Genomic DNA, 18691 nt, shown 5'->3' with positions numbered 1-18691 from the left:
ACATAGGTATTATAGCCCTCTCAATGAGTGGGTGGTATATTGGAATCACCTGGTCTGTCTGTCCGTCCATCTGTCCATCTGATATTTCTTTGTGATTATCTCAGCTGCCAAGGGATGGATTGATTTCAAACTTAGTATGTCGTTTCTTTTGATGGAGCATACTTTATGAGTGACTTTGATTGCTGTGCTATATCAATTTTCCGTACAAGTGCGGAGTATACTTAGCATGACAATGTGTGCAACTTGTAACAATAGTGGATATCTACTTTATCCTTGAGAATACTAAAACATCAAAATCTGTGAAGTTTTGTATCCATGTACATAGCCATTAGGAAATTCAAATCCCCAAGATTGTAATCAGGGGTTGAATTCACAGTTTGGCTAAGAATTTTAAGAGTTTAACAGGGTGGGATTACCAGTACTGTCTTAGTGTTTCCTTTGATATTATTCATAAATGTCAAATTTTTAACACATAAACTATGATTCTAATACATGTATGATGTGCTTCAAGAGTCTATAGACCACAGCTGCAGTAAAACTTGAATAAACATACATGTCATAAATGATGACAGTCTTATTTCCTAGGTCATAGATTTTACTTACATCACAACAGAATTTTGCTCCATGATGGTCTCCATTTCTTTCAACACATAAGGTCACATCTTTTTAAAAATTTGAAGAAACTAGTCCTATTAGAATGGCAATAAATCATGGAAACTCCCAATTTATCATTGTTTTACCCTGACTGGCCATTTATGTAAAAATAGGAGATGTGGTATGATTGTCAATCCACCAAAAGCCAAGCATTGAACAATTAAACTTCTACAGGTGACCACCTGGTCTTCAATGCTGGGCAAAACCCATACCATAAAGCAAGCTATAAAAGGCCCCAAAATGAATGAAGTGAAACTATTCATAAAAGACAAAAATCAATACAATCGATGTTTAACCCTCTTTGTCATTTGGAGTAAAACAATGAGACATAAATGGCCAGCCTGTGGTAAAACAATGATAAAATGGAGTTTCCATGATTTATACTTAATCAATACATTGATTAAATAATGTGTGCTTCAAGTGCTGTGAATGACATTTTTAGTAAGCATTGGTTTGAGATTATTTTTAAAGTAATGTAACGAATACCCATACTTTATTCTCAACGAGTTTTTCGTGCCATCTTTTTCTTTTTTGCTGTAACTGTGGTCTGTCTTCTTTTGCAAATTTTGGATTTGAAACCTCTCCACCAATTGTATTATAATGTTCTTGGAAGAAAATATTCACAACAGTTGAATTTCCATGTCACAGGTCTGATCGTAAATATAGCGGATATGAAAATGTCACTAAAATTTCACAATTTACAGTTAATTTAAGTTAATACATTGAAATCATTAAATGTTATAATTTCAGACAAGATTATTGCCAGTTAGTATATACAGCTCTTAGCGATAAAAAAGGAGAAGTTCTGTTGCTAAACCCTGCCATAGTTAAACCCTATAGATTGTGGTCTGGTAAACAGGTCAGTGTTGATTGGAAGTTTTTGTCGATGACTTTACTTTTACATTAAATTTGGTACATTTCTATACCCTACTTTACGTGACAAAGTTAAGGCCATATATATTTCTTTAAAATATAGTCTTTTCCATTAAGGTGAGGCCACATCAGGGAACTTGGTGTTTTTAATTGTCATGAACTTACATATATAGATCGTATTTTATTGATATGGAATAGAGTAGCAAGGACATTTCAGATCTTGTTTTTTTTTTTTTTAATAAATTCTCCTACTCTTTTTAATTCCATATAGGGTACAAATTCGTAAAATGGACTTTTCCAGGTTGAAAGTCAGTGTTCCACTTGAAGAAAACTGAAAGCTCTCATTTGCATTTAAATGTAAATGAAAAGGGTTAAAGGTTCAAGCACTAGGTAAATGAGATTTTAAGTTACTAGGTCTGAATTTAAGGGAACCAAACCTTGAACCAATGCTAATTACCATAAGAATTTGTCTTGTAGGCTCTATCTACTGTACTGATTAATGTGATTCCAAAGGGTAAACCTGCTTTACACCTGGATGGCAAAGCTAAAATTAATGAGAAGGTATGGACATATTTTGTAACATTTCATTTTATAGAATAATATGGGTAGAGCATCAGCAACATCCTAACTATGTGTATGTAGTGGGGGTTTGAAAAACAGATGGCTCAAAATCATTCCATGGTATGTTAAGATGATGTAGGTAATTTGGAAGTGACTGTTTAAACGTAAACACAAAGGAATTGAGTGGATGTTCTAGAAAGTCTTGCATATTCCTGTTGGTTAGGACATTGGCTGTGCATCATCAACATACTGATAGTAATGATTTTAGTACAAATAGCTCTGTCCCTCACAAGCAGAGCCAAAACATTGATACTGTTTAATAATAATTGATAAAAGTACATGTATTAATTTTCATGGTGTACTAATTTTGGCTATTTTCACATTGGACTGAAAAGTGTGAAAAATAGTACAAATGTACCCGTGAAATTGATTTTAACACTGTGCTACACTAATCATTTTTTACCTTGGTTCCCTTGTTTACTCTTTTAAACCATGAGAAATGATACCCACAAATCTGGTCACTTGACGGAATCCTGAAAATTAGAAACTGCAACAATAAGTAGGTATATTGTACCTGCATCTATCTACATTTCATAAATTTTGGAAAATTGTTAATTTCACAATGAAAAATTTATTGTCTGGCAATTATTATAAGAGTGGTCAAGGATATTAAAACATTTTCATCAATTCAATAAATATTTTGCTCAATACTTCATTGTATCACCTATGAATACATGTATATACATGTACCTGCTACTTTGCAAGGTCTTGTTCAGTTATAGTAAAAATGACCTGCATCTTGTGATTTCAGAGTTGGGCACCAGGAGGAAAACTGTCTTATGGGATACATGAATCAATATCCAATGAGATGGGAGAAAGTCATGTGATCTTTAGAGGTGGAGAATTACTTTGTGGTGTCCTTGACAAAGGTCATTATGGACCTACACCATACGGCCTGGTACACTGCTGTAATGAGGTTTGTTTTACTAAGAGTATACAACTTCAGTTTTTTTTGTTGTTTTACTTTTGTGTTACCCATAATTCTGCTGAGAATCTTATGTTGTAAGTTGGATGCCAAGTTTATAGTGGATGTGGGTTGTTCAATAAATAATGTAAGAATCCGAACAAAACAATAATGATTATTCAAATCTTTATATCCAAAGCAACAAAGTTGTGGATGGTATAATGATTTTGATGTGTCCATATTTCAGTCCATCTTTCTATCAGTCTTTTTTTTTGCCCTCTCAAGCTACTAAAAAGAACTTCATTAAAATAACAATGAAGTATTCCATGACACTATAAAACAGCCATGAAATAACAGTGTAAAGAAGTTGTTCGAGACAAGTTTTAAACTGTAAACATTTTGTCTATTTAATTTAATGTATACATAATATATAATATAATATGTATCTTGGCTCATTATTCCAGTTGTATGGAGGAGCTGTTGCAGGTCAGGTTCTGACATGTTTTGGCAGATTGTTCATCAACTTCTTACAAATAACAAGAGGATTTACCTTAGGAGTACAGGATATTCTAGTCACTAAATCAGTATGTCTTATCAGATTGATGTACAGTGTGTCTTAAAAAGGGACACAACTCTTAAAAATCATTGAAATGTTTGTATTCAGCATTTTACATCAATCTTATGTAAGCATCAAAGTAACTTTGACTGATTTCATTCTGTTTCAAAGGAAAGCTTGATAGTCTTTGGTGAAATTGAATATGATACAAACTTATCACTGATTTCAAGAGTTATGTCCCTTACCCTAAGTCTGCCTCCTTTACATTCTGATTTTTTATTCCCCCTTAAATTTCATTCAAATTTCTTGAAAGCACAGTTTACAGCTTTTGCCAGGTTAAATATTGAATTATAAAAGATCTTTTCCACAGAAATTTTCTTTTCTCTCCTGGATCATATGTCAAGGTCAACATTACTAAATATATAAATGAGTCATGTCAGTAGAAAATAAGCATGAAAGGACAAAAGCATTAAAGCACAAAAAACTTAAAAACCATAAACAGGTGTATTTGGCATTTCTAAACCAATCTTCCATTCTGATGTTAATTAGGCTGACAGTGTAAGGAAAGAAGCTATTGAATTCTCAAAGACTGTAGGTACTAATGCTGCTTGTGAAGCCCTAAATGTTGACCTCGAGGAAGATCATGAAACTCTGTTAAAGTCAATGAAGTCAGCCCACTTCAACAGGGATGATAGACAGTTGAGAGAAATGGACCTTAGTATGAAAGATAAAACAGACAGGGTTCAGAATGATATTGCTAGGTATGGATAATTGACGCTTCTATTAACCAATTAATATATACAATGTTATGGCGATATAAACAAATATTGAAAAGCTATCAAATCAAATGAAGAAAAGTCATTGTGCTTCATGCCATAAAAATACACATGCACAGTATTTGAAAAAAGTTAACATGTTCAGTAACTGATATTGAAATTCCTTCATAAACCATTGATGTTCATTTGGTAAGATGTGAAAGGCCATAAGAATGTTGATGTCAAAATTCGTTTAATTCAGACAAAGCCAATGTTAGAGCTGATGCAAAGTGCAGTAAAAACTGCCAAACAAGCAATGCCTTTTTAATCTTGTATACCATATCTTACATAATTATAGTCACTCTGCATTCAAATGTATATTATGGAGAAAAGCATATCCTCTAAAATCAAACAAAATCAAGAAGGATAACTATTGCAAAGTGTCAATTTCATGTACATACTATAATTACCTGCAGCAACAAAGGTGAAAGAAGATCAAGTCATTTCTCGATTCCATCTGTCTGTCAGTTAGGGGGTATCTACTTTGTATAATTTTAATTGTATATTATTTTAATTTTTTTCAGTGTTTATATACACTGTACATAAAGTATTATGCTGACTTTATTTTAATTTGGCACAGTAACTGTACATATATCGTTCACCTCCTGTTATGGAGAAACTTAACATATATTCTAAAATGGATTTTTGCCTATTAAACTTAGTATTTTTTCAGCAGTGTATGATTATCATTAGTACATTACTTAAGGAAATTTGTAACCCATTCTGTTGTTCTTTTTAACTTGCTTAGTGTTTTTATACATATTGAAAATACCTATTCACTGACAGGCATATAGGCATGGTACTGATCTTGTTATTTATTTCAAAAGTGTAACTACTGAATGACAAACTAAAACTGGTAATGTGGTTTATAAATGTTTCTGAATTAAAAGTAAAAGTGAATTTTGTAGGATTTTTTTTTAAATGTATGAATTGCCTCCAGTCTGATATTTATAAAGACTGCTACTTTACTAATGCACTTGTTTAACATTATCAGAGCTTGCATGGGTGGATTGGAGCAGGTTTTCCCTCACAATAATCTTCAACTTATGGTACAGTCTGGTGCAAAAGGTTCTATGGTTAGTATGCATTTCCACAAATTAAAAAAATAGTTATGGGAAGCACAGGCTATGTAGATTTGCCTACAGGAAGAACGTTTCATCTCCCTCAAACAAAGTTTGGAAGGGGGTATATGGGAATCACCCCATCTGTCTGTTTGTCTGTTTGTCTGTCTGTAACTTCATGTTTCTTTGGTTTCTATCTTTAAATTTTATGTTTTAGACTTGCTAAAAAGGGCTCTCTAATACAGTGACAATACTGGAAATTGGAGTGGCACTGATATTTGTTTTTAGTTCTATTATTTAACATTTGGCCATTACATATACAGAACATATAATTGATTTGATCATATGTATGTCAGTTTTGTTGATCTGCTTCTTCTGATGCATTTAAGACAAGATATACCAAGTAAAACCAAATAAAATGTGTCTACAATTTTGTATTTTTATGTAGGTGAACTGTATGCAGATATCATGTTTACTGGGTCAGATAGAATTGGAGGGTAGAAGACCTCCTCTCATGTTGAGTGGGAAGACTCTACCGTCGTTTGTCAAGTATGACATGACCCCTAGAGCTGGAGGATTTGTCTCTGGGAGATTCCTTACAGGTATCAGACCTCAGGAGTACTATTTCCATTGTATGGCTGGTAGAGAGGTTTGTACTTACCATACATATTGTCAATCTAAATTACATTTGATTAAGTAGAAAAGCAGGACATGCTTACATGCTCAGGAACTAGGGGTGAAACGATACTCTGATATAATGAAAAAACGACAGTATTTTTTTGTTTTTTCTGCATGCTTGGGTTTTGAAGTAAATATTTTTGGTAGTTCCTATGAGAAATCTTTAACACAGAGGTTAAAATTAAGTTCATTAACAAAATGGCAATGTTGGATTGAAGTTCTTTATTTGAAATAAATAAATTTTCAATACAAAGGTAGTTTTCTCCAGAGAAAATCGTAAAAAAATCTTTGAAGTAATACAATTAAAATCCATATGTAGAATTGAAATCATAAAATATAAAAATGTATTATATCGTATCGAAAGTAATAGTTTCATTTGGATGTAAAACAATATGTATCATATCATGAGGTAACTGCATTGTTTCAACCCTATCAGGGACGCTACTATGCTGTAAGAGAGATTAGAACTTTTACTGAATATTTACCAGCAGTTATCCTGAAAATAATCATGAAATATGTCATAATAATACATGTACATGAATGTATCTTTAAAAAGGAAATTTTATCTCGTACAGGTATCCTGACCTAAATGGCCAGTTTTTCACTGTACCAAAGATGACTTCTTACCACATGTATCTACTTTTATATGTCCCAACAAAGAAATCTCCCTCTTTATATTAATACTTACTTGTATTTCTATGAAGGGCTTGGTTGATACTGCTGTAAAGACAAGTCGTAGTGGTTACTTACAGAGATGTTTGATTAAACATTTAGAAGGCATCATGGTCAACTATGACATGACTGTTAGGGACAGTGATGGCAGCATTGTACAGGTAGGGTTACATTCTTTATTATTGTACCACAAGGTGCCATACCACAGAGGGAAGGTTGTGACACAAATTGTTTAGGAATGAGGGACCAAAAAGGCAACGGAAACGAGTATTTTCATGATGTGTGGACAAGAACTTATTAGATGTTAATGAATCTCTTTGAAATTGTACCACAAGGTGTCATACCACAAAAGTGAAGCTGGGGTGATTTTAGGGGTTGTAAGAACCTAAAAAGTGGCAGGGAACAAGCATCTGACTTATGCCCAATAAATAACCTGACTATGAGTGACTTAGTATCTTTAAAATTATTAAGGAAAATAGGGCCACTTTGATTTTCCTGTGTCAAATATTTAATAGTAAACATAATTCAGAGTAGTTGTCAAGCTTGAATAATGTGTTCATACTTGTCCTCATTTGTATAGGGTTCAACCATTAGGGTCACATCCAGCTGCACCCTGTGAAGCGTTTTATTAGCTCACATGGCCAAAGGCCATGTGAGCTATTGCCATCACTTTGTGTCTGTCCTCGTCATCGTCCGTCCTCGTCCAATTTTTTTCAAAACTCTTCTCCTTTCACACAACTTGACCAATTGGAACCTAACTTTGTGTGAATGTTCCTTGGGGTATCCTGCGTAGAACTGATGTGGGGATTTTTGATCCGTTGAAAAACATGGCCGCCATTACTAAAAATAGAACTTAGGGGTCGACAGTAGTTTTTCGCATATATCTCCAAAACAATTAGGTTTAGCATAATTATTTCAATTGCTGAAATGACACTTATTATGAGGCCTTCAAAAGTGTTCAGGGATCAAAGTTGTCAGGTGACTCCTTGTAAGAGTTATTGCCTTTGAAAGATGAAAAATGCCTTTTTTTCACAGTTTTCAGCCAATATCTTATATATATAACTATAATAGATAGAAAGAAACTTTCAATCACTGAAATGATCCTTAAGATAGTCCTACTATAGTCTTGTTGAGTCAAAATTGTTGGACAACTCCTTAATAAATTTATTGCTCTTGAAAGACAAACTTTAACCAGGTGTGCGATTTAGGCTCCTGGGAGCCTCTAGTTTTTAATTTCTTATTAGTACATTAACACTTTTGACATTAATATATTGTGTAAATGATGAACACTGTAGGTTTGATGAAATCCAAATGATTGTTTTCTTAATTATCAGTTTAGTTATGGAGAAGATGGCTTAGATATCTGTAAAACTGGTTTCTTGAAAGAGAAACAAATGCCTCTATTATTGGAAAATAAACATATACTAGAGAGTAAAAGATCTGACACTGGTGTAATAAAAGTAGACAAGAAAGTCAGACACTGGCAGAAAAAGGTAACTTTCTGAGTTTAAATATGAGCATGAATTAGTTGTGTGCTTATTATTTAGATTTACTCAACATTTTATGGTTCTTTCAAGACAATTAAGTGAAATCTGTTTAAACCAAACCCTAAATAATCCAAAAACCTGTCTAAGCCAGACACTTTCAAAAATCCTTTTTTATCAGTTTAAATGTATTTTGAACCATAGTAAACTGAACCCTTGTTTAAATTGAGCCAATATTGATATACCAAAAGGGGCTCGGTTTAGACAGGTTTTACTGTATTATTACAATTGGTGATTCAGTGAACGGTCATTAATTTTGCTAACAATATTAAACAGTACCGATGTATTGTATGATTTTTATTTACCTACGGAAACAGAAAGTAAAGAAAAATTATTTTACTTATTTTAAAATATTGATATCCATTACATTATCAGAGGAATTTGATGAATATTTGCTGTCAATATCATCTTATAAGTTTGATAATTTTAGGCTGTAATGTGCACCAAGTAGAATAAAGCTATTCTGTCATAGTTAGAGATTTTATTTCTACTAGAAAAATATTTGCTTTTAAACTTCAATGAGAAAGTAAATAAAATAGCATGAATAATCTTTGAAATGCTATCCTATTTAATTTAGATAAGAAAATGGAGCAAAAATCAGAGTAATCGTTGGAATTCTGGTTTCCTAGAATTCTGCAGAGAAAATCAAGACTCTGTGGATACCAGTAACACCACAGAAATATCTGGTAGAACGAAGGAAGCTGTTAAATTGTGTCAAATGTGGAGGAAGTTAGATTCAGATGAAAAACAGAGGTTTCTGTACAGTAGTTACATTAGTACTGATATTAGAATTATTTAAACAAAGGATATTGATTTTCTGATTAGGTTGAAAGCACTGTTTGGAATTTTTATAGAACCACCAAAAAAAACTGTGGCCTTATAATGTTAAGGTGTTGTCAGCATCATCGTCTTTGTTCATAGACATTTTGCAAATATGATTTCTTATGCTTTAAAATTTAATTCCCCTCAAACTTGACTTTCTCATTCTACCCTACATTTACTTCCGGTTTTGTGAATTTCTGCTTTTTTCGTTGGCTTTGTAAATTTCATATCTGATTTTGTATCCAGACGGTGTCTTGAGTATAGGTGTATATGTAAAATTGTTTATCAAGCTTGAAGGGTGTGTTTGTTTAAGGTTTCAACTTCAGTAGTCATATTAAGCTGCACCCTGTGAAATATTTTACCTTGTTTTAAAAAGAGAATAAGAGTATGAAATCATGATATGATATATTTTAAATTATAAATACTTCAGAAAAAATGCTTCCATGAACCAAAGGAATACGTCACAAACACAATATAGAATATCAAAACAAGAAAAAAAGATTTGACACTTATTGCACATTCTGCTGTTTGTAAAGTTGAGTTAGCATTGCTCTCTTTACTTTGTTATTGTCTTGATAGTTCGTTGAATGAAATAGCATCTGATTTTATTATTGATAATTCTATGTAGATACTGCAAGGGTAAAAGCGCTTGTCCTGACCCTGTTACATCCAAATATTTACCATTTGAGAAGAATGGCGTGTTTCCTGAAAAGTTATGTGGCATGATTGATAGATTTGCCAGTAAAGAATTAGAAAAGGTATCACTTAAAAAAAATAGTATCATCTCTTAAGTTAAAGTTTTTAACCTCTGACTATGAAAGTAAAATATAGAATCTTATTTTATACGTTTGTCTCTTTTTCCATCACACTTGTTTTCTAGATGATAGAAGAACTATTTTTCACGTTTTTAACACAATGCTTAAGGTAAGTTTGAAAAAAAGTGAAAAATCTATTTGTCAATTGTCCAGTTAACTACCCAAGAAAGTACATCGGGTAATTGTCATTCAATCAATCGAAGGAAGGCCAACTCTATTCATGGAAGTTAACTATATATTACTTTCTGTAATTTTCCATTTAACTGTCAGTCCCTGTACGAATCAGGCAGTGGGTAAAACATGGTATGGAAAAAAACCCAATCATTTTGATATTACAACTATCAAAATGATTGTTTCTTTTCATACCATGTTGACTATTTGCATCTTCAGAATCAAGGAAAACAGACAAAATTTTCCATATCATGCTGGACCATTGAGTTACAATTTCATTGAAATGCACTGAAAATGAACATTTCAAGGGCAGGTAACTCTGTCAAAAACTCATTTTTCTAACATTCTATTGAAAAATTTCTGAGCAAAGCCAGTGATGCAGAGATTGAATTGTGTTATATTCAAATAGAGAAAGTATCCTTGAGTGGTATTACATTGTCAGGTTGGTGGGTTTTTGACATGCATGTTTCTGATTTTTCCCATTTTGCCTGGTTCTTACAAACACTTACACTTAATGCCCTATGTTTTATGTAATTCATTTCATTGATTGTTTCTTATTTTCACTTTTTTCCCATACTAGTTGCCTGCTGGGAAAAACGTTCAGCCAGAAGAATTTTCCAGTTTAATATACAAGAAAGTACAACAGGCCTTAGCTCAACCTGGGGAGGCTGTTGGTCTACTTTGTTCACAGGTGTGGTTCATTTTTTACATCTACAGAAGAGTACACAAAAATAAAGTTCATTTGACATTTTTTTCTAAGAGGAAGCTTAGGCCACAGTAAAAAGTTCTGAGGTTCTCAAAATTTTGCTTTTTATTTTTTATCAATTTTAGTGAAAAATGCTGGAAATTTTATAGATATTTACCTAAATTGGACAAGAATTCAAAATAAAATTTTTTGAGAGTGCTGAAAAAAAATCAGGTTGGGAAGGGGATGACAATTAAGGATATATTTTATTTTGGCCTTAAGGGAAATATTTGAAGTTATACTACACTCAGCTAGTGGGTGCTATTTTGGAATCACAGCATTCATCCATCATTCTGTCTGTCCACATTTTCATAATTATCTGGCCTTGGACTCCCAATGTATGCAATAATTTGCAAGTTGATATATGGCTTTTTGTAGACCACACATGTATATGTTGTAAACAATTTTGGTTGTTGTCCGATATTAACTTTGTATTTTGTTTGACTTTTGTCATTTGTCACTATATAGAACATGTGGGAGGTATACCTTGCATAGCAACACAAGCACATGTGTAAGCATTGGTAATCATATGGTGCTCGATTCATATGATAATCATATGTTAATCATATTCGTATGATATTTAACATGTGGTAGTCATATGATAGTATGGGCTTTAATACATATGATAATCATGTTTGTGAAAAGCATGTGATTATCATATGATAACCTGGGATTATCATAAGTTAACTGAAACATATGATAATCATATAGGGCTCGATACATATGATAATCATATGATGCAAACCATCTGATTCTCATGTGTGGTACATTTGCCTGTGTATCTTACTTGATTTCTCTATGAACTTCAACTTGCTTAAATGAGAATTTACTTCTGAGTTTAAGATTTTAAAATTAAAATTTTATAATTGCAACCAACAAGCAGATACAAAACAAATTACTATCAAATAATTTTAATAGTCAAATACTGCTAATTTAAATTAGTCTTGATTTTCTCATGCTTTAAGATGGCATTCTGCTGTCTCATATCCAGATTCTACTGTTACATTTCTCTTTTTTACTGTATGTTCACTTCTGATTTTGTCAATGTCTGCCTTTTTTGTTGGCTTTGTAAAATACCCTGCTCTTTATTCTTTAGTCCGTAGGTGAACCTTCAACCCAGATGACCCTCAACACTTTCCACTTTGCTGGACGTGGTGAAATGAATGTAACCCTAGGTATCCCTCGACTCCGTGAAATCCTGATGGTAGCAAGTGCTAATATTAAAACTCCCTCTGTAGATGTTCCTGTGTATGACAATGATGAAGCAAGAACAATGGCAAGGCAGCTTCAGATGAAATTTAACAGAGTTTTATTGCATGAGGTTTGTATGTTGTTATTCAGAAATATACTGAGTATGTATTCCTGTTCAGAAAAAATTCTGAGTCATTTGAAAGTAGCTTCAACTCTGTTGTATACTTCAGGAAAGAAAGTTTTGGTGTATGTTGGTATAACATATTATATCATCCTGTCCATGTATGTACCGGTACATGTGACTGAAATTTGAAAAATCTACCAAAAACTTAAGTGAAAAAACTATGTGAAAGTTGAGTATCATGTGCCAATAAGCAGAAAGGAAATTAAATTTTGGTTGTTTACTTATGAAAAGTTGTATATATTCCTACTCTAGGGGTTTATTTGTTGGGAAGAAACAAAATTGAGTAATGTTTTTTTTTCTGTAGGCTTTTTCATTGTATTTTTATTTTTGATTATTAATTCTTTAATGATGTGTTAAATTTGGTTTAATAGTGGAATAAAGTAAGAAAAAACAAACATTTTTAAAAATAAGAACTGATGGTTTTTTTAGGTGCTGAAAGATGTAGATGTTAGTGAGTACTTAAAGGTGAAAGGAGTTGCTAAAAGGTTTGTGATAAAGATTGGAAACTGCAAAATAAATTTATAATTGTTAAGATTCCAATATTGTCAATAAATTTTTGACTCTGTATATTTGTTGATTTTGTTTTGGTATTATGGCTATTTTAATACAGATTTATTTCTTATAAGGGCAGTCACCCTATAGTGATCATTCCAACCATCCGTCCGTTTGAAAATCGTGTCTGGGCTTTATTTTTTTTGTCTGTTGATGTAGACTTCTGATATTTTGCTTGTGGGTAGATAACCTAAAAACCAGGTGTTGCATGCCATGGATATTAGCCTATGACCTTGAACTTTAACTTCAAGGTCAAATTCCAGTTTTTCACGGACAAACTCCTTTGATATTTGGCATGTGGGTGGATCACATAATGATGATGTTTCACGTACCATGGCTTTAGGCCTATGACCTTGAACTTTGACCTTAAGGTCAAATTTCTGTTTTTTAGTGACAAACTTTTGTTCAGGCTGTAATTTTTTGTCTTTTGATATGGGCTTTTGATATTTGGCATGTGGGTAGATCACGAAAAGATGATATGAATTGTACCAAGGATAGTGACCTATGACCTTGAACTTTGACTTAAAGGTCAAATTCCTGTTTTTTCGTTGCAATTATTTGTCCAAGCTGTAATTTTTTTGTCTTTTGATGTGGGCTTTTGATATTTGACATGTGGGTTGATCACCTAAATCAAATTTATATATATGGCTTAATTGCCATGGTGGGGCCCACAGAGATGGATTCTATCTCAATGTATCTAGTTCATAATAATTATCCTCATTATGAAGTAATGTTAATATTAATTTTAAACTATTTTAAGATTTTTCTATTTATTTCTAGTCAAAGGTCTCGAATATTTAGAATAAAGTTTAATTTCCTACCTGCCTCAAATTACAAGAAGAAGATGTGTGTGAGACCAAAGATGATACTGAAATATATGGAGACTGTCTACATAAAACATCTCATTTTCATTATCAAGAAAAAGATCAAAGATCTAAGAGGTGCTAGGTAAGATCTAGACTAGAGAAGCACTAGGTGAGATCTACACTTGAGAAGTGGAAGTGAGATCTACACTTCAGTAGTGCAGGTAAGATCTGGAATTGAGAAGTGCAGGTGAAATCTACACTTGAGAAGTGCAGTTGAGATCTAGAATTAAGAAGTATAGGTGAGATCTACACTTTAGAAATGCAGATGAGATCTTGAATTGAGAAGTGCAGGTGAGATCTATACTTGAGAAGTTCAGGTGAAATCTAGAATTGAGAGTGCAGGTGAGGTCAAGAGCTGAGCAGTGTCAGATAAAGTCTTGACTTGAGAAGTGTATGTGAAGTCTTTACTTGAGATGTGCAGGTGAGATTTAGACTAGATTTGCAGGTGATTGATTCGAGAAATACCTGTGCATGAATAGTGACTTGATGTTTTAGTTGTCATCATTGTGCTGTGTAAAGTATGGAGAAATTCTGACTGCTTTAAAAAAAAGTATTGTAAACATGCATATTGTGATTTTGATGTGCTTATTTTGATTCAGGATGACAGCTACTGGGAAGATTCGAGAATCTACAAGAGTAAATCAAGGAGCAGTTGTGGAGGTAGCAAGGGAGGAGATGTCTGATGTTGAAGAGAATGATGGAGATGCAGTAGCTATGAAAGAGTTAGGAAAAATGGATGAGGAGAAAGAATATGAGGATGGGGAAAAGGGAGAAGATGAGAATGAACAGGATAAAACACAATCTGAGGATGTTGAAGGTAAGTCAAAGAAAATCTGTGGTTGTTACATCGACTAGTATAGTTATCTCTGTGGAATAGAGTTGGTTTCTCCTTGATTGAATAACCATTACCTTATGAAATATAAACATTTTCAAGAACTTTTTCACATTTATAGCGAGTAATGTAGTTAACTTCAGGGAGTAGAGTTGGTCTTCTCTTGATTGAATGACCATTACTTCTTGACGTGTCTTAAGTAGTAAAACTTTCCTTCATTTCATAGATATTTTGATTAAAGTTTGGTAGAAAGTTTGAATCTGTTCATAACCCCGATAACCACCTAAGTAAGTTCATGAGGCAGTTGTCATTTAATCAAGAGGAGACAAACTTATCCCTAAGGTTTACTATATTATTTGCTGTAAAACATTGAGAAATTTGTTTCATGGTAGAAACAAAATATTAGTAACAGTGACAACACTGATCCTTTAATTTCTTGATTTAATTTCTTTTTTAAGGTAAAACAGTTAAAGATATTTGCATACTTGCCCATTCTCCCAGTTTTTATTGGAGTCCAAGTTGCTCATTTACTTTTGTTACTTTGTATGTATTATTTTAGTTGCTTTGTGGTGTTAGTTGTGTGTGTCTGTTTTCTGTGTCTGGTCTTTGTCCCTGGATTGCATTGTTTTGATTTCCGCTAGAATCTTGGTTCCTTTGATTACTCTTTCATAATTTTAGACCCTGAAGGTAATGCTGAACAAGTAGAAATGGAAGCAGCTGCAGACGACAATAATGAAGATGAAGAAGAGGAAGATGGAATTGTGGGTAATGCAAAAGCAGACAAGAAAAAAGATCAAGCCAGAGTTAATGTAAGTATTTAAGGTTTTCTTAGAACTCTTTGTAAATGTTTAATACAAGTTGTTTTTGTTTTTTTCTAATTCTCCCTGTATTCATGGTTAAAGCTAAAGTTAAAGTATTCATTTTAGACAGATTTCTCTGTACTACAAATTGTTTCAAAGATATCAGAGGGGGCCTTAATATTTGCATCAACATACAGTTGTATTTGACATGCGTTGTTAATTCCAGGGTGTATTACAAAGCAGTGCTAGTATACTGAAGTACACATTTGACACCAAGAAAGAAGAATGGTGTGAAGTCACACTTCAGGTAATGAGTATACATTTTATTGAATACTATGAATTAGAAAGTTCTTTGAGACTTTTTGAAGAGATAGAATGATACAACTTCACTGAGTGTTTAATTTTAGTTATAAAGGTGATTTGATGATTGATATGTTTGGGTTTATGGTTACAGGTCACTGGGGCAGGTACTTAGATTTTAAAAACAGGGGTTTCAGAGGGGTTCCAAAAAAAGGAGCTTCTTGGCTATTTTTGTGCACTTTAGTCCAAACTTTCCACGAAATAAACCAAATTTTCCACCATTGCAGAGGGTCTAACCCCAGGACCCTCAATGCTAGATCTGTCACTGTGATACTGATTTTTCAGTTATTTTCTGTATGTAAACTTAAAAATTCAGTTCAATTTTTTGTTGAAAACACAGATCAAGAACTCTACTGACAACATTAGGTAGCTTAATTGATTCACATTAAGGAGAAAGTATTTTTCTGTCAAACTGGAGGAAGTGCTAGTTGATTCTTGTCTAGGAAACTACCTTTTGATTTTAGTTGGGGGGGGGGGGGCTAAGATCAAATTTGAAATGAAAAGACAGGATTAAAATTTTCAAGAAATTAGAAGCCAGACAGGCCACATGAGAAAATAAAAAAAAAAAAAGCAGGATCTATTTCATATATTAAAATATGCTGAAGAAAAGAACGGCAGGATAGAAAATTTGAACTTAGCCCCCCCGCCCCCAGCACTCCGTTGCTACCTCAGGGATCATCATAGGGAATTCCAATGGGGTCATTCACATTTCTCCCTTATGCTAGAAAAATTTGGTTGAATTTCTAGATAAAACTGGAAATTACTGGAGGTCCCCCACTCTTCTCCATTTTTTGAATTTCTTGATATGCCACTGATCATGCAACAACATTCTAAATGGTTGCCCTCTTATTTTGTAGTTCAATATAATGGACAGCAAGATAGATTTACCATCAATGATAGACCAAGATGTAAGAAATATGGTTATACATGAAGTTCCAGGCATTACCAGATGTTTTCTGTCAACAGCTAAAGATGGAGAGATTCATTTAAAAACCGAGGGAATTAATATACTGGTTAGTATAGAGAGAATAGATGTTTGAGTTGGGTAATAATTGATGCACTAAATAATAAACTGCTTCTGCCTTTTTATAGCGGTACACAGCAAAATGTGCTGCATATGATAATGGTATGACATATGTGAATATTTGCTTACTAACAAATTATTCTCATATGCTTGTGAAAAACATACAATTTAAATGTGATGACCTTATGATAATCATATGTAAACTGATACACATGTTAATCATATCCAAGTTGATTCATATGATAATCTTTTGTTGCACTTCATAAGATTCTCATGTGTGGTTTTTTTTAGTGGGTTTCATTTTTTTTTTCAAAATATAAGACTTTGCAATGCTTGTTATCGCAATTTATAGTATTATAATGAGTCAAATGTACTGATAATTTACTGTAAAAAAATTATCATAACTGTATCACAGTTATGTACATGTTTTGTGAATTGTCAATAAAATAATTAGTTTCCTTGTATTATGCAATTAAAATATGCCAAGTAACTCCTTCTTGATTATCTTTTCTATAGGAAATCTACAAGTATTCTGACTTTTTGGATATATCTCGGCTATACAGTAATGATATCCATGGTATGGCAGAAAGATATGGAATAGAGGCAGCAGCAAGAGTTATCATAAAGGTAGTCTCTAGATTCATACTCACAGTTTCTAGTGATATTGAAATAAATGAATGCTGTTGTGGATCCATTGGTTATTCCAGGTTTAGAACTCCCTCCTCCATTTGTTGGCAAATGTTGATTTCATGCAAAATTTGTGTATACACCCCCCTTTTAAAAATCTCTGGATCCACTACTGGATAGTTATTAGATCAATGGAAAGTAAGTGTTTGAGAAAAATATATGAGTAATAAAAAATCTGCCTATTCAGGAGATATTGTATAGACATGACATTTTATTAGTTGCCATTCGTATTGAAAAACTGCAATATAAGATTTTTCAGCTACAATGAAACCTGAAATCCTAGACAAAAAAACAACTTGTGAGAACCAAACATCTTCTGAAGTCCCTTCATTTTATCTTCAATACATTTTGAACCTTTGCAAACCAGACATCTGCCTTAACTGAAAAATCTCTCCGTTCAAAAGGAATTCTGCTTACAGGAGCGGATCCAGGATTTGAGTTGTGGGGGCATTGATTGAATTAAATGCTGTGCAAAGCAAGGCAAAAATATTATTGGTTGAAACTTGTGGTGAAATTTTTTTTTCTTACCGATTTAGGGGGGCCGTATGCCCGGTACGCCAATCCTTGGATCCGCACCTGGCTTAAACAGGTCTCACGGTGTTTTAAAATTGTCTGAGAACACTAAGTCAAAGTTTTAAAGCTTCTTTATAGATTTTGTGCTTCCAAGATTGAAAAAAAAATTTGAATGAATCTTAAACTAAAAATCAGTCTTAATTTTTTTATGACTGTTTATATTTGAACTATGACTAATTTTTTATGACTGTTTATATTTGAACTATGACTAATTTTTTATGACTGTTTATTTTTGAACTAGGACTAACTTTTTTTATCTACATGTAAAATTTGTTGTTTTAAGCATACTTCAATTTTAAATTCAATAGGTTGCAGTTTCTCCTGCAGACACTGTATTACAATCTTTAATTGCTTTTCTCACTTGTAGGAAGTACAGAATGTGTTTGGTGCATATGGCATTGAAGTTGATTATCGCCACTTATCGTTGTTGGCCGACTACATGACTTATGAAGGGACATATAAACCATTCAATAGAATAGCTATGGAAACATGTGCATCACCAATACAACAGATGAGTTTTGAAACAACAATGAACTTCATAATAAATGCTAGTATTCATGGCAGTCATGACCCCCTGAAATCGCCGTCTGCTCAGCTAGTGACAGGAAAATTAGTGACTTGTGGGTCTGGATCATTTGATTTGTTGAAACAACTGAGAGTAAAATAAATATTAAAATGTGTGTATACTTGA

The 18691-nt window shown here is 33.0% G+C and overlaps 1 protein-coding gene across 1 annotated transcript in view; it reads left to right on the top strand.

The window, feature by feature from the left end:
- Positions 1 to 18691, top strand: part of LOC148626133 (DNA-directed RNA polymerase I subunit RPA1-like) — a 39085-nt gene extending 20394 nt beyond the window's left edge. Inside the window, exons 14-34 of the mRNA XM_088569848.1 lie at positions 1405 to 1513; positions 2005 to 2088; positions 2900 to 3064; positions 3517 to 3636; positions 4158 to 4369; positions 5418 to 5499; positions 5933 to 6133; positions 6867 to 6995; positions 8169 to 8327; positions 8956 to 9131; positions 9829 to 9958; positions 10767 to 10877; positions 12028 to 12252; positions 12736 to 12791; positions 13639 to 13806; positions 14324 to 14541; positions 15235 to 15365; positions 15583 to 15663; positions 16574 to 16729; positions 17257 to 17367; positions 18368 to 18691. Of these exons, the coding sequence (XP_088425974.1) occupies positions 1405 to 1513; positions 2005 to 2088; positions 2900 to 3064; positions 3517 to 3636; positions 4158 to 4369; positions 5418 to 5499; positions 5933 to 6133; positions 6867 to 6995; positions 8169 to 8327; positions 8956 to 9131; positions 9829 to 9958; positions 10767 to 10877; positions 12028 to 12252; positions 12736 to 12791; positions 13639 to 13806; positions 14324 to 14541; positions 15235 to 15365; positions 15583 to 15663; positions 16574 to 16729; positions 17257 to 17367; positions 18368 to 18667 (3124 nt within the window). The 3' untranslated portion in view covers positions 18668 to 18691. The remainder of the gene's footprint in view (positions 1 to 1404; positions 1514 to 2004; positions 2089 to 2899; positions 3065 to 3516; positions 3637 to 4157; positions 4370 to 5417; positions 5500 to 5932; positions 6134 to 6866; positions 6996 to 8168; positions 8328 to 8955; positions 9132 to 9828; positions 9959 to 10766; positions 10878 to 12027; positions 12253 to 12735; positions 12792 to 13638; positions 13807 to 14323; positions 14542 to 15234; positions 15366 to 15582; positions 15664 to 16573; positions 16730 to 17256; positions 17368 to 18367) is intronic.

Source organism: Perna viridis, chromosome 2 (genome assembly GCF_037379345.1).
Source record: "Perna viridis isolate PV_CMFRI_1.1 ecotype Kerala chromosome 2, ASM3737934v1, whole genome shotgun sequence".
NCBI lineage: Eukaryota > Metazoa > Mollusca > Bivalvia > Mytilida > Mytilidae > Perna > Perna viridis.
This window is presented reverse-complemented; position numbering and strand designations above follow the sequence as displayed.